The sequence below is a fragment of the Rhynchophorus ferrugineus genome, unplaced genomic scaffold, assembly GCF_030347505.1.
Source record: "Rhynchophorus ferrugineus isolate W39M unplaced genomic scaffold, kcgeb_rfMv2 rfM2, whole genome shotgun sequence".
NCBI classification, from domain to species: Eukaryota; Metazoa; Arthropoda; class Insecta; order Coleoptera; family Curculionidae; genus Rhynchophorus; species Rhynchophorus ferrugineus.
The window spans coordinates 71502014-71527259 of NW_027472581.1; the positions used below are offsets into that span (position 1 = coordinate 71502014).

Below are 25246 nucleotides of genomic sequence, written 5' to 3' on the forward strand. Positions count from 1 at the left end.
AAGAACATCAAGGCCCCACCAGCCTTGATAATTTCTTACGATCTTACTATATTTAATGAGTTTATTACTGCTTGTAGTTCGTCCATCCTTGCCTGCTCATCAGGAAATAAAATTTTGTGGAATGTCAATTATTTACAGATTTGCTAAACCCATCGTTTTATTGCAAAGTGTTTGGTTAAACGTTTGATATTTATGATTCTATCAAATAACTTCCAAATTACCAGTCACACCAATAGGTTTCTGCTTCTGGTCTTAGTTCTTGCCTAACATATCTATTTAATGCAACCTTGGTAGGATATTCACGATGGCTTTGTTTATCTTGCAGGTGGACATACTTTAACATGGCATACGGAACAATTGTTTCAGATATTTGTTCTTTTGTTGCATCAACATCTCAAAATCGTTCAGCTGATTTAGTTACCGAAATATATTTGTTGTTTCTGATAATTTATAAACCGCAATTAGCTAGAATCGTAATTCATAGTTATGCTATTGCATAGATGATATTATGGTCAGATCTATAATCAGGACCAGGAATCGTTTTTATATTGTTGAGCGTTGAAGCGAACCGGGAGTTATCACCTTCTAGATTTCTCTTTTATAGCTAGCCCTTCTGGGGTTAATGGAATATAGTGTTACTTACTACCATATTGAATGAATAACAAATGACAATATCATTTATCTTCTTCCCAGTCTGAAGAATTATAGTAGTTTTATAGAATTATAGCTGGAATAGAATCAAAGCCTTTCTCATACAAGATTTTTTAACAATTGTTTGGCGAATTGGAATGAATGATTTATTTTAAAAAATATATAAGATTAAGATTATTATCCGATACTAGTTACCTTTTTTTATTGATGATGTTATACGAGATGATCATTTCCTGATGTAGAAGATACGTTTTTTGTGATTATCGATTAACAATATCTTGTCTTCAGTACATCAGTATATAGTATATCAGTAAATCGATGTCTGATGAATACAACGAATCTACTGAGATGTTTCAAAGCATTTTCATATTCGAATATCTCACTCTATTATATCTTCCATCATTGTATTAATTTTGATCAATTAATACCGACATAATATAACACATATTAAACAAACAACTTCATCCTACTGACTCCAAGAAACACATATTTAATACATCATAATCATAATTATTTAGGTTGTTGCATGACTTGAATGATTTGGGTTCAGATTTGTTAGATTATTATACGATATATTAATTTTTTTCATCATTTATTCTCATTATTTTTATGCCTACTTATACGTTTTTCAATATTCCTGCTCTTAAATCACTTGGAATATTTTTAAACAGCATTATGAGGAATGAGTTTGGATACTTTTCAGTTTTGAAATCACCAAGTGTCACAAAGTTTTTTGTTAGGTTTTAGTGTTTTAGACAATTCTGGGTGATTCCTTCGATGCCTTTTTTGAAAAATAATAATAGTAAGAAATTGATTCTACATTTTTATATACATATATTTATTATAACACTATAAAACATATGTTTGATTTTCTGCATAAAGATTAATCAAGCTTGTTCGTTGGGTTGGCAAAATGGCAAGAACTTATTCTAAATCCCTATACTGTTAGAAACACGCTTTTAAAAATATTTATAGGGGCCATTATAAATAGAATAAAATGCTTTTAGATAAATATATCTAAAGGTATCTTTCTACGTGAATTTTCCAGTTTAGTATATCATTAAATTGCGAGACGTGTATGTTAAAATTGTCGTTGCTACTTAACTGCTGCCACATCTTTTTCAAATATTTTATATTCCGGTAATATATTACATATTCGCTTGAAGCCAAAAAGCAGTGAGTATAAAATATTTTCGCTGTAACTTTGTTGATGTACATATATGTACTATATAAGATAAAATTTTATATTGTCGATATTTTTATATTTAATTTATTGTTCAAAAATAATTAAAAATCATTAACACGCAATATTATTTTTCAACTGATATTTGGAGACATTAATTTTCATCAACTTTCCCATCACTTTATCTTAACTTTTTTTCCGCTTTCGCCATGAATTATAATGGAAATCAATTGGTATTTTCATCGAATGTTATATTAGCAGAAAGGTTATATTAATTTCCAGATGAAGTGACAGTATTATTTGAAATACTTAAAATGACATTTAATAAAAGATGTATGGAATAAAATATTTCGACTGAATATCTGCGGTACTCCTCGGAAAGGTAAATTGTCTAGAGCAAATTTATTAGGACAAGAAACGTCAGTTCTACTGATACTTTAACGGATATCTGGTGGAATCGATGTCCATTCTGTCAAGCAAACTTCGAGGAAAATGGGGCAATAAATTGCGTTTTATTGGTTTCCAGACGGCCTGCGATGGTAAATATGCTTGAGGCCCAAGGATTTTCACTCGTTTCATAAAGTGTCCAGATTAGATTTTCGATTATTTCGATCGAGGAAAAAATATATAAATAGTTCATTATTTGATTTGGTTTTATAAGTGTTATTCGACGTATGTCTTCTCGAGAGGATCGTGAAGTTAATAACCCAAAAGTAATTACAATTTCATGGACTTTTTGTTTATGAGACATAAACAGAAAAGGAATCTTGTTTAGATGTTTTTATAAAATGATGTATATCCATTGACTGATTTTATTTATGCGTTAGTAACCTTTTTTTGGCTGTGTGACCTGTTTATTTTGATAGTAATTCTGTCGACCTTTGTTTAAATTTTTTTATATTAATTTTTTTTGTTCGTTTTTATGTTACAGCCCTTTCTTTCTGAATTTATAGGTCGGTTAGGATGTGTTTCATGTATATAAAAGCATACTAACGATTAAATTGAAGTTATACATTGGTCTTAATGCTAATTTCGCATTCTATTAATGAATGACTTTTAATTATGCAATCCAGATTTCTTGGAATGCTGTGTTCATTCAGTTCACATTTGTGATGATTTCGGATTTTTGGATTTCGGTTTAACAAACGGAACAACTCAGTGAAAATTGTGTCAAAAATATCCTAATTGTCCAGTGCCCCACAAAACCATAAGTTATCGTTTATATGCAAATTTTTAACAGTACCGTATGACAGCAGACTGGCCTCGTTCTGGAAGACAACGGACGTTTCCTAACGCTGAAAATGTGGCTCTTGCGCGCGATAGTGTTGCAGAGTCCCCAAAAATATCAACTCGGAGAGGTGGTTCCCCGTTACACATTTCTGTATGCAGTTAAAGGCTGATATTGAAAACTGATTTGAAAATATTCCCACACAAAATTCAATTAGTCCATAGATTGTTAACGAGAGATCCTGATCAACGAGTTGAGTACAATAATGTAATCCTAAGGCTATATATGTCCGGTGAAATTGAAGATTTTTCGTCCAAATTGATAATGAGCGACGAAGCCCATTTTCTTCTCAGCGGCGACGTCAATAAACAGTCGGTTTTAGAGAACACAAAATCCTCAATTAATTCATGAAACATCATTGCATCCACTAAAAACAACTGTATGGTGTGGTATTCATGCTATAAACATCATTGGTCCCTATTTGTTCTTCAAAGGACCATGGAGTTTCAGTTACAGTTACTGTAATAGAACGGTACCAACACATTATTCAAAATTTTCTTGGGCCTGAAATGAAAGTGCAAAGACATAACGTTTCAGCAGGATTGAGTCACAGCAAACATAGCTTGTTCAACAATTCAATTATTGAATGACGTTTTCCCACGAAGACTGATTTCGCGAAGTGGCGATTTAACATGTCCAGCTAGATCTCCGGATTTTTAAAATCAAAAGTTTATGTGAATAAGCCTCAAATGACTCAACGTCTTAAAGACTGTATTCGTCACGAAATTGAAGAAATTCAGCATCAGATGTTGCAGGATGTCATGAAAAATGCCTTAAAAAAGCCGAATCATCACGAAAAAAAAATACAAATACCTAATAAATTTTTATGAAAACCAAACATACTTATTTTTTCTTTGAGCAAATTTATAGGCAATCAAAATGGTAACGCGACTTTTGCCGCACGTTGTCTATTGTATTTACTTCAATATTATTGTTGTGTAAATTAATGTCATGAAAAATGACAATAGAACTCATATATCATTTTTTTGGTGCAATCATATTTAATGTATAACCTAATTTTTGTGAAGAGAAATTAAAGTTGCTAAACTAATCAGCTCATATTATTTATATATACATATTTTAATAAACAATTTATTTAGATATTGCAATTTCATTTTTTCGGTTTCATAATTAAATTTTTATAGGCAATACTGACGGAAATATCAACTCAACTCAACACTAATTTCATATGTAAATAGATTGTTTACATATGTGATTGTAAAAGAAAATCATATAGGCAGTTAATTAATTACGTTATTTGAAATATCTATGACATAAGCGGGAAAAGACCTTTCGGTATCCCGTTTCTTCTTATTTAAGGGTTTAAACCATGAGTTATCAGATTCCACCGAAAAAGGAACAATGAGCACACCATGAAACTAGTCTGAATCTAGAGCGATATATATATATATATATATATATATATATATATATATATATATATTCAAAGTTTTTTCAGTTTTTTAGTTAGTTTTCTTAGTAATGCATCATGGATATTTCTGACGTCGAAATATTGCAATGTTGCCGAACTAACTCTGAGTTTTAGTTCAGTTTGGCTTTGACATACAAAAAAATTCTAATCTAAATAAAATAATTGAACAAAACTATTATGAAATATAATTTATTTTAACATTATAGTAAATCTAAAAACTACAATTAATTATACAGCCACAATAATTTATAGGTAAGAGTTAAAATCTCTTATCACTATTGTTTTCAAGAATTTTTCATCTGACAGCTGGTCGCCGTCCGGTTGTCAGATGTACGTTAAATTATTCAAAATATTAGTTATAATTACTACAGGTTATAAACCGGCAAACATTATTTTAGCCCTTTGATTATTTTGATAATTTAAATTGCTGCGTTTTATATCATATTATTTTGATTGAAAATGCCGAAAACAATAGATATTCAGTATCACAAATTGATTGCGGCTTTAATAGGTTATTTCGAAAAGGAATGGGATAATGGAGGCCCCCTTTTGTTGGTAAATTCCGTTAGAGGGGTAATTATTGATGATATTAAATAATATATGTCCCTACAATTTTATTGAAAATGTTTTTTAGCGGGTTGCTGCCGGGCTAAATATTATTGTGAGTACTGTAAATAACATCGCTTACAAATTGAAGAATAACAAGTGAGTGACCAATCTTGACCATTTTGATATTGGCTCTATTCGGGACCAAATATACGAAATGTATAAGATCAGTAAGTACACAAACTATTTTATATAAAATAATTTAAATTTTTAAACATAATTTAAATTATTTTAGAGAAAATTAGGTCTGAAAAGTATACATAAACAAATTAGGGACATGCAGCTTTTTGAGGGATGTAAGACATCCTTTTATACACTCTTACAGGGCATAGGGTTTAAATGGTGTAAAGATAAACCTCGCAGAGGTTTAATATAACTTCCAGACATTGCCTTAAAAATAATTAAATTTTTAAAGGCATAAAATAAGACCAAGGAAGATAAACCATTTGAATTTGTGTATCATGGTGAAATTCGGATATTTCAAAATGGTTCATTGTGGCACTCTTGGCAAGACGGTAAGACAACAAAAATTCGATTAGGTTTTATTGGTCATTATATTTACATTAATAATTAATTGCAGATATATTGCTTGTCGAGAAGGATATTCCATCAAAAACTGTTTGGATATGTGGAAGGAAGTATTGTCAACCATAATACCTTCGGTTTGGATGGACTCGATTAGACATACAGAGGAAGGAAATTAGACAACTAAAGGTATGCACATAATTAGTTGAATATAACTGTATAAAATGGTATAGTAGGGCGTTAAAGATTTGTGTGCACAGATATGACTGTAATTTTTCAAAATTAAATATGAGCATTAGGTTACAACGTATGAGGAGAGAATGAATACTAACTGTTTTGTAGATATGGTAAGTGCATTAGACAGAATTCAGTGGTTAATTTTATGAAGAATGAAAAAAAAAATTTTAAAATATACATTGATACCAAGATGACTTGACAAGTAAACACACCATTGAAGGAAACAAGAACTAAAGGAAAAAAGTAAATATGCTTTCGAGTGTAAGTAAAATACGTTTCTCAGATATACAATTGTTAATTAGGTGGATTAGGCCTCCAGGGGGATGCCACTACATAAAAAAAAAACCTGCCTAGAATCTCTCCCTAATGGGTGGTGTGGAAAAGAGTTAAATGTAAATAAAACAAATCTAACCTACAAACTATTGTACCTGTGTTCTTAATTGTAGTTTTAAGTCCTTTAATAATATATGTATTAGATTTACTATAATGTTAAAACAAATTATATTTCATAATATTTTTTTCAATTATTTTATTTAGATTAGAATTTTGTAGTTTGTCAAAGCCAAACTGAACTAAAACTCAGAGTTAATATATATATATATATATATATATATATATATATATATATATATATATATATATATATATATATATATATATATATATATATATATATTCTTTTACCGGATTGACTAGCTAGAACCAAATTGTCTTCGGCTGATTTTGCTTCGGTTTCGGGGTATGGATGTTTTACGGGTGACAGAGATCCTGGATTACGACTGGGACTGTCGTAGTCGTGTGTAGATTTTATCAAGGTGTTGTCGTGTTCTAAGGTTCCTATGGAGGACCTTACACTGAGCATGTTTATGAAATTTTTCACAAACGGGATGCCTGATTCGAGGTGGGTATTGACGTTCGTCATAAACCATGGGGCATTTAGTAACGCGCGGACTTTTTTGGTTTGGAACACTTGTAGTAGTACAAGTTATCTCTCAGATACATACCTGTACCACACCTGTGCTCCGATGAGGCAAACTGAACGGACTAGCATTTTATACAGCGTGGCTTCCTGTGGGATTGGAAGTTTACTTTGTCTGCAGAGTAGTGGACATAGTAGGCTGTACACGCCATTGCCTTTGCAAATGGCGTGCTGTATTTGAGCTGACCTTTGGAATCTGCGGTCGAACTATGCGGTCGAGGTATGAAACTTTCTGAAGCCATGGGATGTGGACTTTTGTCTTGCGGTGGAACAGAATAGCCTGAGTTTTATACGGGTTTATCTGTGTAGCCGCCAGAATTTGTACCACATTACCGCTTGGTTCAGTTGTACTTGGAGCCTGTTACGGATAGCGTCGGGACAGTAACCGGTTGTGAAGAAAGTGGTATCATCTGCATATAATGCTCTGTGGGAAAGTTTGTGGAGCGGGAAATCAGCCATATAAAGATTGAATAGGGCTGGGGCTAGTGGAGCACCTTGAGGGACTCCTGCGGAAATCTATTTTTGACCGAAAGGGAGCCAACCAATAATATATAGACAACTTACAAGGCGGGCTCCGATAATTTCCCCAACATCGCGGGAGAACAATCGGCTCGGTTATTAGTAATAACTTATATTTGAGTATTAGTTTCATAAAATAATATGAAAGCGTCATAGGAAACCGATTAGATTGTTTGCATTGTGTTGATTTTGATCATTATTTCCATTCCTTACAGTATTATATATCGATATAATTAATTAGGTAGAATTTCGTTTTATATTGTTTTCAATAATCAAAATTTGATTATATATTATTAATTATTTTATAGTGGTTTTCAAAATTAGAATTATTTTCTGAATCAATAAATTATTAAAAAATGCAACATTAAAATTAAAAGAGAAACATAAATAAATAATTCAACACAAATAGATAAGGGTGAATATGTTATATTAAAATTAGTAAATTAAGTTTTGATGTTATGTTAATTGTTTGGAAAGAGAAAATATTTGTATTACTCTAGCAAAAACTATTAATTGAATACGTTTTTAATTTTATAATCTGGCAATATAAATAAAGATAAGTTTGTGTTATTTTAATACTATTGAGTATTAAGAATGTATTTACTTTTAAGTTTAAACCGAATAAAATATTCTAACCCTAATATGACAGGATAAATATTTATTACAATATTTAGTTATTGCTATAATAGATTGTATGCAACTCGCTATATAGGCCAGGGCATATGGTTTATTTATTTAGTTTTGTCAATTTCTATTTTTTTGAGACTCAAATGAATGGATGGTGCGCCATTAGTTAATCTGAAAAACGGATTTATACCTTCGTTTATCGATGGGCCCAAGAGAGAGCTGTTCAAGTGTTTTAACAATAAGGTCACTCTTGCACGCTCCAGGTAGCTTTCAGTCAGTTGTTCGTTGTAATTAAATATGTAAATATTAACATTTTGGTATAACCGCCATGCTGTTGATTAATGTAACTTATTATAATGTTTAATATATAAATTGTTATTGTTACTGGTTCTTTGATCTATTTCCAATTTATCACCTACAGTATGAAATCATGTTTTATGTTGATGCATTATAAATCATATTTTATATGGCTTCTTTAAACATCAATCGCTTCAATACATAATTTGCATAAGTCAGCTTTTAAGTTATATAATACCAAACAGACTGATATAACTACTGACGCAACATATAGGGATGTCCATTGTTTTCATGGGTACCATTTTTATATTAAGACATATTAATTACAACAGACAATTTATTAAGTATTTATTAAAATCTAACTTTATTTATTATCTCCTTCCGCTGATATTTATTTATATATAATCAATTATCTGAATCGTTGACAATGCCAATATAAACTATTCACTACCAATATAAATTATTGCTATTGGTCTTATATTGCTCTTGATTGTTCACTTTTCTCTTATTATAAAATATAATTTTAAAAATAATTCATGCCGGCTTGGTGACCCAGTGGTAAAGGAGATAGGGGCGATAGGTCCTCCAACTGTTGCGATAGCCACCATCGGTAATTCATAAGACCATTTTACAATTTTGGCAGAAGTTGGAAACAGAGCCTAAGGTGTAAAATTTCGATTGCCCATATCTCGGAAACTATAAGAGATAAAGCAATTTGGCAATCGACAACGTAATTAACATGCCGAATATTACTTGGAATGTGAATTGGAACCAAATCGTTAATTCATAAGGCCATTTTACAATTTTGGCCCAAGTTAGGAACGGAGACTAAGGTGTACAATTTCTATTGACCATATCTCGGAAACTATAAGAGATAATGCAATTTGTCAATCGACAACGTAATTAGCATGCCGAATATTACTTGGAATGTGAATTGGAACGAAATCGGTAATTCATAAGACCATTTTACAATTTTGGTCCAAGTTGGAAACAGAGCCTAAGGTGTAAAATTGCTGGGCCATGGTCGTAAATTTATGTTTGTGATTGTTTAAAATATGTGATTGTTCTGGGCAAGAGTGTAAAATCCGATAAGGAAAATGATCCCAGTCACGCCAGCAACCAGGATGGGTAATACCGGATGTCTTCTGGGATGATTTCTAAAGTTGGTCACTCGCCAGTCGGTGGGCTTAATGCTGAGAACAGATAAACCCATAGTTGGTAAAAGGAACCTTTAAATTATATTTAAAAAAATAATAATTCACAAATCGCCATTTCAATATTTCAATAAGTCAGTTTTTTTTAAGTAAGAGTAAGTATATTAATAGTGTTTTTAACTAATTAAAATAATTTCAAATTAACAAAACAGTAGCTTTTGTAGTAATATTGAACTGAAAAAATAATTTTGTATTCATTTCTAAATCATATTCCAATAAATTTTACAATAAATTAACTTTTACTAAGACTAAAATTTGAATTTCAAATGGACAATACAATAGCTTTTGAAGTAATATTGAGCTGAAAAAATAATGCCGTATTCATTTGTAAATCACATTCCAATTCCAATTTAGACTAAAGTTGAATTAATGTTAAAACGTATTAAAAATCACAGTGGTATATATTACTAACACATATAACGAGATATTCCATTTAATTGACAGACATATGTTAAACTAAACATAGTTTGGAATAACAAATTTCACAACTATGTTCGGAGATAAATTTGTTTCATTAGTGGTTAGTAATACCCTTTTTGCTTAATAAACAACTATCAAACTTTGACGCCGTAATACTATAAAATAATTAGTTATTCATAATTTATTCACAGCCATATTTCGTTTAGACAAAAGACTAAGCTAGACTAGGCCGCCTAAAGACTGATGTATAGGGGAAGATGTAAATAGCACAACAATAAAATTATTTGTTGATTAATGGTAGATTGCTTTATCGGAAGTAAGCCTATCTCGCTAATTAAATCATTGCCTAATTTTAATATATGAGTTAATGCTATCGAAAGATAGTAATTTAGGTTTGGTATTTTGTTATGTGAAATTAATAATTTACATACATTAGTAGTACATTTTAATAATAAAGATATACAATAAAATGAGACTTAACTAAATATATATTAAGGAATATATAATATAGTTTAATTAGATAGGTTAATTTTAGGTTGGCATCATTCCGCAGTTACTGAAAGCATTCTTTGGTGCAAATAAGTGGAGTTCAGACAAAACTGTCGCAGTTAATGCTGTAACGTCACAAAGGATGGGTCGAAGGAGCTCAAAGACACTTTAAACTATGTCAAGTACGAATCTTTCAAATTTTGAAAAACATTTCTAGCTCGTGGGTTCCCGGTCCAAGCATAACAGTTCATGGTGTAGGGCCCCTAAGGGCGGAGTGAAGTTGCAATAAACTAACAAAGTCTATTAGAGTTTCAAAAGAAGCTTGCAGTTCAGGGTAAGGGGCCACCAAAAGTAGATTGGAGTAGTTCAGTTGCTCAGCCGTAGAATATTGGAATCCGGAGTCACCAAAACTTTAGAATTCACTCCATACAGAGATACTATAGAAATATGAATAAAAACAGTTCAGGTAAACTAGCGGACATTATTCAGAAATAGTTTTATTAGAATTATAAGCTGTCTAAAGAGGCCAATTACGATCAACCATAAAAACAGTTTATTCTTTAAGGGCGAAATTACACGACTCTTTTCGACCTGACTACCAAATTAGTGTATTCGAATATGTGGCGAGGTGCCTTGTGTTACTATATGATGGCGATGAGTGAATTGTCTATTCTTCTAACTTATTGCGTTTTAGAACTTTCTATTATTTTAATCCGTGCTTTGTAGGACATCTTCCATCCAAAAGTTTTCATTGTGTTTCATGTTAAAAACCTATAGTTTTTCAAAGTAAGTGTTCCAATAATAATAGTAACTGATGCTAATTATGATTTTAATATTTTCCTTCTCAACGCGCCATCTTAGAGAAGCCGAAGATCATTGTCTTGGCTTAAGTACCACTTTCTTCCTCTGCATTAATGATTATATTACCATTGTTTATTTCTGGTTCAATCATCTTAAAGTACCTGAATCAGTTTAATAACTTCTTTCGAAATATATTCGGTCTCTAAATTGGTTTAAAGTGCCAGCCTAGGGGAAGGGCGAACGAAATTCTATAAAAAGCAATAATCTTACGCTTTCAAAATTCAATGCCTACTACAATTTATCGAATAAGGAAATCACTGGGTGTAAAAATCTCATATTAGAATTATTTTTGCTTTGTTTTATATTCATAATTCTTCACCATTTCTACCCATTTATATGTGCGCCTATTTTTATCAAATGTTATATCTTATATGGAAAAATTAATATTTGCATTAATTGCTAATATTGTCAATACTGTGTTGTAATTTAAGTTATTTTAATAATGTTAATGATACATAACATTCAATAAAATAGCATCAAATCTGGATAAAGATATGGCATAATAATAGATCGATAAAAATATAGAATAAAAATTCTATTATAGTTAGTTTGCGAAGAGTAAGTCTTCAGGATAATTTGAAAGTATCAGGTAAAATTGTAGAACAAACCGATGTGGAAAATATTATGAAAGAAAGAAGAAAAAATTATGATGTCGAATTTGTTTTCTAATTATTGGCATAACGAGTTTCAGAGATTTATTAATAATTTTACGTGTGACACGTATATACAGTTCATAGTTAAGCTTAACAAATTTAGCTCTAGAAAACTATATAGCACAATCTTCTTCCAAGCTGATGTAATACATACTTATGCTACGTCAGATTTTGCTAATAAGATTTCATTTATTCAAATAGTTGTAGGTTTGTGTTTCTTTGGGTGTAAGCTATATGTTTAAATATCATTCACTAGTTGAAACATATTGGAAAGGCTCAGTAGGTTTTGGTGACTCGTCGATTATCAGTTGATATTGATAATGAAAGCCATACGATTTCGCGTACGTCATGGAACTGAACATCAAAGCTTGATATATTATATATATTATACTTAATTTTTCGCCAAAGTCATGATATTAAGTGTATATCTTTTCAGCAGATATAATTCGTCAAAAATATTAATGGAATTAAATACATTTTAAAATGCATATATATGACTAATGATGAAATATGATTAATGTATTATAACCTATCTTTGTGAATAATATAATATTTATATGAATTATATAACTATTATAAATAAATTTCAAAAAATACCGCTGTCAAATTTTTGCAGAATTTATTAAATTTTATGAGAATGTATTTGGTACTGAATCAAAATTAATTAAAAATATTTGTTGTTTCGGTAAAATTGTGAATGCTGCAATTAAATATCTCACGTAATTGTTGTAGAAACAATGTATCCAAATTAATTTAACATTAGACGTCACAAATTCGATGAGATGATTTAATGTTTTTGAGTATCATTTACCATAAATAATATGACTAAAAACTGAACGTATTTTAGTGTCTAACCTTGCCGTGGTTCAATTAAATTTAGTCGATAATTAAGAATCTCATGTGAATTCCTTCCACAAAATGGTAGTGAGACGGCTTGGTGGCGCAGTGGTAAAGGCGATGGGACGGTCCTCCTATTGTTGCGATAGCCGCGGGTTCGAATACTGCTGTGGCATGGTTGTAAATTTATGTTTGTGATTATTTAAAATTTGTGAATGTTTTAGGCAAGAGTGTAAAATTCGACAAGGAAAATAATCCCAGTCACGCCAGTAACCAGGCTGGGTAAGACCGGGTGTCTTCTGGGATGATTTCTAAAGTTTTATTAGAAATTTCTGATCGAAGTACCTAAAAGGTAAACCAGCTCAACATGAGCCATTCGACAGGTGCTTGACACGAGCATGGAAGGATAGCACGAGGAATGGAACCCATCAACATCGCATGGTCGACGTTATCCCACGAGACTAGCCTGATGAAAGAAAACTATAGAAGCGCATCATGTACAACGTCAACACATGAACACCCTTGTATCAGGAAAGGGGACACGTAAGGCACCACACTTACAGGTACCCTCAAACAAATCGGAACGCCTCAAGACGAACGACATCCTGCTACAACTTCGATGGCAGCTGATCCCGTAAAACTCCCCGCTCAGGTTAGGATCCCTATCTCATACGCAGTCCCCAGGTGGTTCAGTGAGTAATTGTGGGTGCATTCCGGAACCTGCACCACATAGAGATACGTTCCACGGCAGCTCTATTAGGAAGGGAGTGATGCAGCGATTGCTACGACCCTTTAGGCTACCACGCATTCACCTACAGAAAGTTCAAAGGTTGACAACGCTGGTGGATTGGTATCAGACAGTTCCCAGCTATAAAAGACCACCACGACGACGTCTCGCTCTCTTTTCTTTTCTCTACCCCCTTGAAACAGTTACACTTCCATAGCGCTACCGCACTTCCTTTACCTAACCTAATATCATGTCAATTCTCCCGTCGACCACATGTATCATTCAATATCGTAACAACTTTTTATTCAACCAGTGTTTTTAGTTCCCATGCGAATTTCTTCGACAAAATAGTGTTCCGATAAACGACCGCACCGGCAGCCAAACATTGCGGCCGACCGATCAGTCAAACACCATATTTTAATTTTCTTAAGTCTTCTGGATTAATTGTTGATTTGAAAAAAGTTAATTGTAAAAACCAATGGACAGTTGATAAAATGTGAAAAGACCATTGCAACTTATTCTAGCCAATTACGAAAATATATAGGACAAAGATTTATTCAGACAAACTTTTTCGAGATAGAAATAACTCAGACTGAATCACACGCACTGACAAATAAAAACAGGCTACATCGGATTTATAAAGCTTAACGTGTGAGATATATCTAATTCAGGAGAGACTGGCCTGTAACTCGAATTATAAGCAGGCCGTAGTTTCCAGAAGTGACAGCGGGAAATAAGGGCGGTTCATTCGAGTGCCGCCGTTATGAATTATGCATGGACCGGAAAAATAAGCTTCACCGCTGTATAAATTATTTCCGTATCGGAAAAGTATTCAAACTTTGTCGATAGCATCGTATTAGGCTCGTTAAGTACACATCGGTTTTGGCTTGTGATGATACAGATATTAAGCAAGTAGATATAAATCAGTGTTTTGCCAACAGAAGAATCGGAGTCAATGTATTAATATTTTGGGAGACTTACACTAGAGGGTCTTATTAGTGTATTTGCCTAAATAATTACATTATTCTTTTTTTTATAATATATATATATATCACCTAATACTAGACTATAAGTTTAGTACCGATATTCTTGAATGTTTCTGAGGAAATATATTAGTAGTAGTATAGTAGTAGTAGTAGTAGAAATATAGTATTAATAATATAATAGGAAAAAAAAATTATTCCAGAAGCCATAATTAGGACGTAAATGCCAAAAGATACTGCTCGGCTGCATTCCTCGACATATAGTCTGTTCAAAGTTATTTTGTACATAACTCATCTAAATTTCTGACATCAAAACTTTGCAATGTTGCCGCATCAACCTTGAGTTTCTCAACAAAATTCTAATTTAAATAGAATAATTGAACAAAAATGTTATCAAATATAATTTATTTTAACATTATAGTACATCAAAAAACTACAGTTAATTATACAGCCACAAAAGTTTACATTTAAAGTTATAACCTCTTATATATATAAACCACTCCTATCACTATTGTTTTCAAGAATTTTACATACGTCTGACAACCGGACGACTTTGACAGGCTCATTTGTTTACGTGTTCGAACTAATTAGACAGCATTGTTTCTCATTTCAACTAGAATAAAATGAGAAGGAAAATATTGTCTGATTCTAAAACGAATTTACAAATTACGACAGGAAATACATTAAACATTTTGATGACGTATATACAAAGAAACTTTGAATAGACTATATATTAGGTTTTTAATAAGGTATGGCATACAGGGCTGTAGGTTAAATCAAAGAAACTCTTTCCTCATTCACATTTCCAGTTACTCAAATCTTATCTCATAGATCGACATTTCTCTATAAAACAAGTCGATGGACTCACTGAATTATATCCAATATATTCAGTCAGAGTTTCGCAAGATAGTATACTGGTCCCGATACTGTATCTCTTAACATATATCGATAACAGTAAAAGTTTGATTTCGTTTTGGCAGTTCGTAATGCATTACACTTTGCTGCTCTCGCCAAATGCGCATCAATACTTCAGTACAACTTCGGTATTGTGGATTACTAATACCTCTACTTATTCATAATTTTTTGTACTTCAGATTTGACAAAATCAATTACAAAAATAGGACAGGCGTTTGAAAATATTCAATTATAAAACTTCAATAGATTTGAAGGGAATTTAAGGGGACTAAGGCAATTTAATTAAGAAAATTCATGAAGATGTATGATCTCGAACTATAGAATAATAATAATAAATTAAGTTTATAACTAAAGATTATACTTTGTAATTTTATATTGGTATAAAGCTATTTTGTGGCATAAAAACGATGAACCATTTACCAGTATAAAATAAAATATTTACCTACTTATATAAATTATTTTATAATGTCTTTAAACAGAACTGTAATTATAGTAAACGGTATGCGATAATTATGGCTACAAACAAATAAAACTATAATATCAATGAAAATATTTACTTTTATACCTTTTCTAAAACTATTTAAATAAAAACTTCTAAGAATTTTATTTAATTAATTTATTTAAATAGGAATATTTATTACTTAATTGATATTAGTCTTACATTTATATAGTCCTAAAGAAAAATAATTAAATGAGAAACCTTTTTGGGTATATAAGATAGTGAAACCCATATCGAGTATCAATTGTAGAATAGACTACTAATAGTGTAGATCCTAGTCTAACATTATTTCATTTTCTTTTTAATATTATCTAGCTATTGTTGTCGTGTAGTGAACGTTATTTTTGTTGGATTTATACCATTAATATTTTGTGAAATATGGAGAATAAAATGGATATGAGTCTTGACGATATTATTAAATCGCGACGAGAACGTGGAGGTAGACAGGACAGCGGAAGGTTCCAGAGCAACAGGGGCCAACGAAGAGGTGGGAATTCCTGGAGGGGCACTGCAGGTGTGCCTAGGGGCCGTGGTAGGGGCGGTCGTATTTTGGGATTTCGCAGTCGGGTAGGCGTGAATGATGTTTGGAAACACGATATCTTTGAGGGCTATGGCTCCCGTAAAGTGGCAGCTGCGCGTGCTGTCGTTCAGGGAACGATGGGGTCTACGATATTGATAGTTTCGAATTTAAATTTCGTCGTGTCGGATGACGATATGCAGATGCTTTTCGCTGAATTCGGGCCACTCAAAAGCGCCGCCGTACGTTATGATAAAACAGGCCGCTCTTTAGGTACAGCAGACATAAAATTTGAGCATAGAAACGATGCCATTAAGGCTATGAAACAATACAACGGAGTGCCTTTAGATGGTAGACCAATGAACATCCAATTAGTTACAAATGAATTAACAGCCCCACCACGGAGATTTATAGCAAAGAGATTTGGAGGTTCATCAAGAAATAGGAACTTCAGGAGTCCCAGAGGAGCAGCCAGAGGCAGACTCAGTAGAGGTTTGTGTTAGAATTAATTTATTTAGAAAAATAGATACAGGAATTTTTATTTTTGCATAAATTATACAAGGTAACAAAGTGTTCTGAATATTCCTCAAAAATAGTATATTTTTAATATATCATAATTATTTAACATTGTTACAGGTGTCAGAGATAGAGGAGGTAATTAGAGAGGTCAGCAACGAAAACCCATAACACCAGAGGACCTAGATGCAGAATTAGATGCTTATAACCAGGAGATCACTCAGAACAACACATCATCTAGCATAACTAGTTGATTGTCATATCAAGTCTATTCTTGATCGGTTTTATATATTTGTGTTTCCACGTGCTTTTATTAAAAATAATTAAATTATCAACATTGTATTTTATTTTAACAACTAATAATCTAGTAATAGGTCAATTAATAATTGGAATTAAGAAGATCTACTAAATTTAGTTTACGAATAATAGGGCTTCTGAACAATTAGGAAATATGGAAATGCTATAACCACTATGAAATTGAGAAACATAATCCTATTAATTATGCAATTCTGTTTTTACTTTGTTGACTTAAGCAGCTTTATCGATTTACATGATATTTGTATACAGTCTAAAATTAATCTATTTAATACCTTATCCCTATAAGAGTGCAAAACTCAATCATATAGCGGGCATCCAATATTGTTACTAAGATACCATTTGTTCAAATAGCTACATATTAGTATTTTTAATATTAATAAATAGTGCGTTTTGTTTACGAGTATATGTGCAAAGTCATTATATGGATAAAATTAAGTTACTCACTGGAATATCTTCAATTTCGTAAATGTTTTGTTAGACATATTTAAAACTATTTCTTTGAATGATGTAATTGGCCATCGAATTAGTTATTTTATTTTAATTAGTGCTGTTCTGAAATTCACCAAAACAATGTTGATCATATTTGTTACTCCTTAAGCATGTTTATAATATGTATTAAAAATCGTTATTAATTAAACTTACTGATGACATGGTATTCATAAATTATTTCAAATATAAAGTGCTATGATCCATTCTGATAATTTTGTCCAACATTTTTACAGCATCTATTAATTAAAATATACCAATATTTTCTACCTTGTCTTAAGAACTAAGTTGCTCTTTCTCGGTATTTCGAAACCGGGTGCTATTCAAGACATTTTACATCGTTCTGAACAAGAAGTAACCAGAAAGCCCTATTCCTGATGCTTTCGCTTGGTACAGCAGAACTGCACAACTCCTATAGCTGAATCTTGTTACGCAAAATGATGACATTTCGATTTACTATTGACGGACTTTTTGCAAGTATACATAATTCAATTTTTTCACTTCACATTTATAGCAGTTTCATTCAGTTTTAGCAGGTCGTAATACAAAAACTTTACTGATCCATATGATATTATCGATGTATCCGATACCATATGTAAAGCAACACTTTATGGCCATGAATATTCTGCTTCGGTGTCGATGTGTACATCTTTTATATCTTTCAGCGCCTGTCGCAATACACCAAAAATTATTTTTATATTTTGCATGGCAATTAACGAGATCTGCAAGCGCAGTAAGTCTATTGGAAAGTTGATCGCGGCTTCTGTCTAACTAGTAATGCATCTTCATTGTCTTCAAAAGTCTTTAAACCTGCAGGCTGTTTCTCGACATTGACATAAATATCTGCAATTTGAAATTTTTAGAACCAATATTTTAACCAATAAAATAGTTGGCAATTGCACTATGTTGAAGCGGATTGATTATAAGTTTCTAAACCGGTTTGATGGATTTCAGCAACATATTTCTTTGAACGAAACAATAAAGCAGCGTATTTATGAATTATTCTTACACAAATATGGTACTAAAATTTGATGATAAGGGAAGCCAAGATTTTTGATTTGAGAGTATAAAATATGTAAAATTGTGCTGCTCTCTTGTAACAAACATATATCTACACCTATAGAGCATGGACAAAAATAAATATGAAAATGGGACATTAAGACATTTATTAGGAAATAAATACTGATGTATTTTCTCGCACTCGTCTTGCTTGTTAATTAATCCAAGTGCATAGGAAAAGTAGTAATAAATTAATTACAAATTAAGATTGTACTAAGCGTGTCTAATAAACATGTTATTAAAAAAATTAAGACATTTAATTGCTTCAATTCAAAAGTTTCAAAACTTTAAATGGATGTATTGAATATATGTCATATATATTAACGCTACTGGTTACACCAATACATTTCTTTCAACATGTAGAATGTTTTTTATAGCTGTTAATTTCTTAGATCTTAGAAGACTATGCGTATTTCATCAATAATTAGTTATTATCTGGACTAATTTGAACAGAAATATTTTATTCCTTTCAAATTATAGTGAACCCGTTAATAGCCCCGCCATAAACCGTTTTAACGATGATGGGAATAGCTTTTAATTGCCGGCGGTTGGATATTAACTAGAACTACATACTGTATAACAGAGTAATTTTGAACATTATTTAGTGAAATATCCGTCAGACTTCTGTAATTGATTATATTTCACCTAATAATTCATAGTTGAAACAACTGCCACAAAAATCAATCATTAGAAAAGTAATCATCATATTGACATATATATTTACTGTCTGGGACTGAAGAAAGTTTTGGGATGTTTTAAAGTGCCATAAATGATTCCGCTTAATAACCTAATAAATAGGAAGAACTAATCATATCCGCAAGAGCTGCTATTAAAACATATTAAAGTACTTTTAAAAATCCAGATTTCTAGTATGATTTATGATATTATATTCGATATTCGGCTAGACTCGAGTAGTTTATGAAGAGCTTTTTGAGAGTATTTTGTCCACTCCTGATATATTCATGAGCTTTTTTTAACTTTCATTTGTTTCTTCAAAGAGTCTTTAGAACATTATCGACGGCATTGTGTTAAAATACATACCTCTAAGAATATCTAAAGCTATGAATAAACTAAATTAATATATAACACCTTTTAATTTCATACTATAAAATAATATACTTTTTATATTTAAATATGTATCTTGCAAATAAGCAATCATCAATCAAAATCAAAAACCGCATCAATAATAATCTATAATAATCGTCAATAGTCTCCATTTATTATTACTAATGCATTGAAGATTGTTGTAGACCTTTGACAAAGAGATTGACCAGTAAATAAATTTTTATGGAAAAATTCGTATACCATTTCCGACACGTCAGAGAGCAATTGTTGATATGACTGACATGATATTTGTTATATACCGATAAATACGGTACTTGATATTCTAAAAAATTGTCATGGTGTTCTTTTACTTGGTATGACAAGTGATGTATTAACATTTTTAATGATATTCTTTAAATTATTTTCTGGACTGTATAGTCTCCAATTCTTTCCAATAACATAGGACCCAAGGAAAAATAAAAAGCGTTTTCTTTTCAAGTTCATTGAAATATCAACTTACTTATCAAGAATATAAGTTAGATTGACGTCAAATTGACAATGGTTATGCAATGATTCAAAGAACATGCCGACACAGTTAAGTGGAGTTCGCCAAATATATCGCAATTCATACTCTAAGGTCTGAAGTTGTTCCCAAATTTAAGAAAACTTTTGCATTCAGCATATGCTATAGAAAGTATAGTTAGTATAATACATGTATAATACTGCGAAAGACTTTTGAAATTTTGTTAACACAGATTTGCTACAAGTTCGATTATAACATTAGAAATTATTGAGCGTAATGGATCTAGGGTGGGCTGCTCAACCGGCTTAGTGTAATCCAGTACATTCAACATTGTATATTAATACGTTACAATATTAACAAATATATTCCCCTATTGTAGCTGACTTGTTGGCTTTAATGGATCGTTACTCGTTCCTGAATTGTCCAGGATTCGAACCTACGACTATCGCAACTCTTGCCTTGATTATTGCTTCCATCAAGCCGACATAATTTGTTTCTGCTTCAATATGTTCGAAGTGCGTTATCTATTCATCAACAATAGAGGTAAAATTTTTCACGAGTGGGGCATGTAAAATTAGATGTCATCGATATAGATGCTTTTAATCATTTTGTAATGGGTAAAACCCGTTGGTGTCATTTTATATCGTAGCTCAATAAACCTTCTTTTCATAAATTATTTTTATAAAATATTTATGTACGTGTCCATATTTTAAAACATTGTGTGAATAAATATATTCTCATAATTGAAGGAATATCTGTTTTTCTCAAATATTTTTATATTTTTTTATCAGCTTTCTGACGTACCAGCTATGATCAATCAGTAATAACGCATGCAAAAACAGATAGAGATCAGTTTTATATCAGTGTTATATCAATTATTGGTTACAGAAACTTAGAGAAATAAAAAATAGTTTCAGCGTATGTACAAGGTAGAAGTAATTAAGTACATTCACGACCAACTGAAAAATATTATAAATCATTACACAGTTAAAACAGTAAGCTTTGAAACAACGAAAATACATTACTCGATGTTTGAGCACTTGTAAATACTTCTAAAAGAACTAGATAAAATAAATATGGAATACCATATATTCAGTTCAATATCTGAAGAAAAAAAAATTAAAATCACCCAGCCAATTACGAGGGTTGACAGACCAAACCAACCAGTTTAACCAATAGAGTAACTAAATCAGGTATATGGTATACTTAAATGGTTAATAAAAGTCAGATTCCAAATATACTAATAACAAAACCAATTATTGAATGACCTATATCAATTATTGAACGCTAGGGAAATAAAAAAAAATTTAGCTGAATAAAATCTTGATATAATGGTAGTTTCCGGAACACACTACATATATAAACACCATCTCCGAATTCCTAAATATAAGAATTATCATACCTTGGGCTACTACGCTGAGTAATGGATTTATTGTTGAAGGAGATTACAATGCTAAATAGTTAATGTGGTGATCAAGATTAATAATGTCAAAGGGTAGAGAACTAGTCGAGGAGATGAAGACCTAATTAATAATATATCTCTACTAGGGAGCCACCATATCAGCCATCAGGAACAAAAAACCCGATAGTTTAATATTTTGTGATACAAATAATCTTTATACAAATAAGTGTCGAGTATCATGTCTTGATCTATGTTCTGATTATTCGCCTGCAATAACAACAGCTTAAAAAATTCATCAAAGATGAACCATCTTCTTAGTGTAATAATATATTTAACAGATCACTATTTTGAGAAATAACAATAATGAGAAAGATAAATTGTAAAAAACCTTGGTTCAATAAATGGAACAATTTTATAAGAACTATCAGATAAGGGTGTAAATTATTAACATTTTTATCAAACCCAATACTACGAATGAATTTTACTATTAGCAAACATAATAATGATTAAAATTAATTATATTAATTAATTAACCCATCGTAAACACACAAAGTTGTCACCATAAGCTTACTGAAAATAAAGGTTTTAAGAAATTATAGAAAAAGAGGCTTTATAATGTAATAGAATAACAGATTATTCCAGAACATCTATTCGCATTATATATCCTCATTTTCAGTTACTAAAATCTTATCTCACGGATAGCACTACACTTTGCTGGTCCGACCATATGTTAAACTCGTTGAAACCAAAACTGACAATTGTAATATGACAAAGTAGCTTCACCATAAGCTATTAAAGTAAACTATTGAGGTAAGTCAATAGTTGGGGTTTTTTTGTACTAGCTGAGTAAATATAACTAGACTAATACACTTCTCTCTACTATCCAGGTAAATATTTTAGCTTAATTAGTCTAATTTAACTTTAATTGGTCAAATTCATGCAGATGTAATTATTTTGCATTCGTCTTGCATGTGTTGCTACAAATACAACTGAAGAATAATAATAAATGACTTTTTTAACTTAAGATTGTTGCAAGCATATTCAATGTAAATTGTAATAAAACTGCTATTAAGACCTATTAAATTATTATACTATTAGTATTCGATATACCGCAAAGTAGTTTCTTGAAACAATTCCTCTATATTTTCTCCACCCCTGATATATTCATGAGCTCTTGTTAACTTTGATTTGTTTTTTTCAGTTCTAGTTCTTAGAGCATTGCTGTCGAAACTGTGACAAAATACATACCTCTGTTTAAGAATATCTAAAGCTAGAAATATACTAAATTAATAAATAACACATTTTAATCTCATAATACAAAATAATATACTTTTTATATCTAAATGTGTATTTCGTAATAAGGCATTTAAAAATAATTCTATACAATAAAATTTATGACGTCAGCATATTGCCGCATCAAATTAAACTTTTCGATTACAACGTTTATCGTTTTATAAGCTAGTTGTTGTCCCTAACGTTTTGCAGAATTTTGTAATCATTGAAAACGGAATTGATCCGCAAAACCACAAATAACATTTTATGGAGTATTTCGGTTACCTGTTCCGACACGCCAGACAGTATTCGGTCTTTTTTTATCTAAGATAAAATGAGGGAAAAATCATCTACAAGTTTAAAATGATTTTACTATATTAAGCAGCGACTAGAGGCAGTCCCAGTAGATGTTTGTTTTACCATTAATTTATTTTAAAAAATACATGAAATAATTTTGAGTTAATAATAAGTTATTGTAATGTATTTATTTGATTCTTTGTAAATGGCATCTTCCATATATTATATATATATATATATATATATATATATATATATAACTAACTCTAATCAATTTCAACAAATCAAACAGCTCAAAACACGAAAAAAAGATATCAACAGCAAGACAGATCATCATACCAAACAGTCTACCTAATAGACTAATTATATCTGGTATATTGTATACTCAAATGCTTGATAAAAGTTAGAACCAAAATATCAAAATAACACCACTACCTATTGAAAGACCTACACGCCAGGGGACTAAAAATTTTCATAACTGAATAAAAGGTTGATATAATTAATGAAAATTTCTGAAACATACGTCATATATAAACAGTATCTCCGAATTCCTAAATATAAAATCGATCGTACACAACATCCAGATGATATATCACGGTACAGCCATAATCATAATGATAATCGTGAAGATATAGAGCATTACCAAGAAGAAACACTTAGTAAAAATTACCTACAAGTAGCCATAATCACCAAGAAATCCGTGGACCTCAAGTAAAAGTAATATATTTATTAACGCCCTACCGGTCTATAGGCATACTACCGATAATGTTGAAAGGTTTTGAGAAATTACACAAAAAGATGCTTTATAATGTAACAGAAGTAACAGATTATCCCAGAACATCAGTTTGGGTTTTTTAAAAGCACAGGACTATAGAACAAGTGATTTAACTAGTTGAAACCAAAACTATATATATATATATATATATATATATATATATATATATATATATAATTGTGCAGATTTATACAGATGTATATATCCGCATTCGTCTTGCATGTGTTGCTGCAATTACAAAAGAACGATAATAATAAATTAAATTTATAACTTAAGATTATTGTTAGCATATCCAATGTAAATTGTAATAAAGCCTGTCGGTAAAATAAATATATTATATATAAAATATATAGATTGAGAGTTTCGGGCAATCTTTGATGACCTACTGAAATATTTACAAGTGTTTTTGTAAGCTTTGTAATTTGTATTGATCTAAAGCCATTACTATGTTTAATATGTAATATTTTAAAACTCTTTTATCCCGTTTGCAAATCAACTTTATAATCTATCAAAAATAAGTTTACTGTACTGTTTTTTTTGCAAATACTGTTTACATAAATGGCATTAAACATGTTTGTATAGTACTACCTATAGTTGTTTAGGAGATGATTTTATAGTAGGTTTACTTTTTATATGTGGTTATAAGGTTTACTACTCATCCCTTCCCTAAAAGTATTTTTATAGAAACATCATTACCTAATTATTTTATATACTATAATATTACTTTTACACTTGTATAGTAGAAATAAAATGATTAAATAAAACGAATTTTTAGATATATAATATTGTGAATTTCTTATCGAGTCACAGTTGTAGATCGTAATCTAACCATACTTAGTTTCATTTTCGAGATTGACTGGTTTCTGTCGGGTACATAACATTTTTTTAATTTGAATCATACCGTTATTACTTCGTGAAATATGGCGAATAAAGTGGAAATGAGTCTTGACGATATTATAAAATCAGACAAATCGGGACGAGGCCGTGGAAGTAGACCGGGTAGCGGAAAGGTCGAGAGAAATAGGAGCCAACGAAGAGGTGCAAATTTCTGGAAGGGCCATGGCAGAGGTGGCCGTATCGTGGAATCTCGCAGTC

At 31.0% G+C, this 25246-nt stretch overlaps 2 protein-coding genes across 3 annotated transcripts in view; one reads left to right on the forward strand and one right to left on the reverse strand.

Annotated features, from left to right (window-relative positions):
- LOC143190354 (orexin receptor type 2) overlaps nucleotides 1-25246 on the reverse strand; it is a 419319-nt gene that overhangs the window by 157982 nt on the left and 236091 nt on the right. The window lies entirely within an intron of this gene.
- LOC143190356 (THO complex subunit 4-like) lies at nucleotides 16321-17121 on the forward strand. The gene is made up of 2 exons (XM_076394589.1): nucleotides 16321-16955; nucleotides 17103-17121. The coding sequence occupies exons 1-2, from the start codon at nucleotides 16321-16323 to the stop codon at nucleotides 17119-17121; spliced, it is 654 nt and encodes a 217-aa protein (XP_076250704.1).

Coding starts and splice junctions, on each gene's coding strand:
- LOC143190356 (XM_076394589.1), top strand. CDS start 16,321: ATGGAGAATAAAATGGATATGAGTCTTGACGATATTATTAAATCGCGA.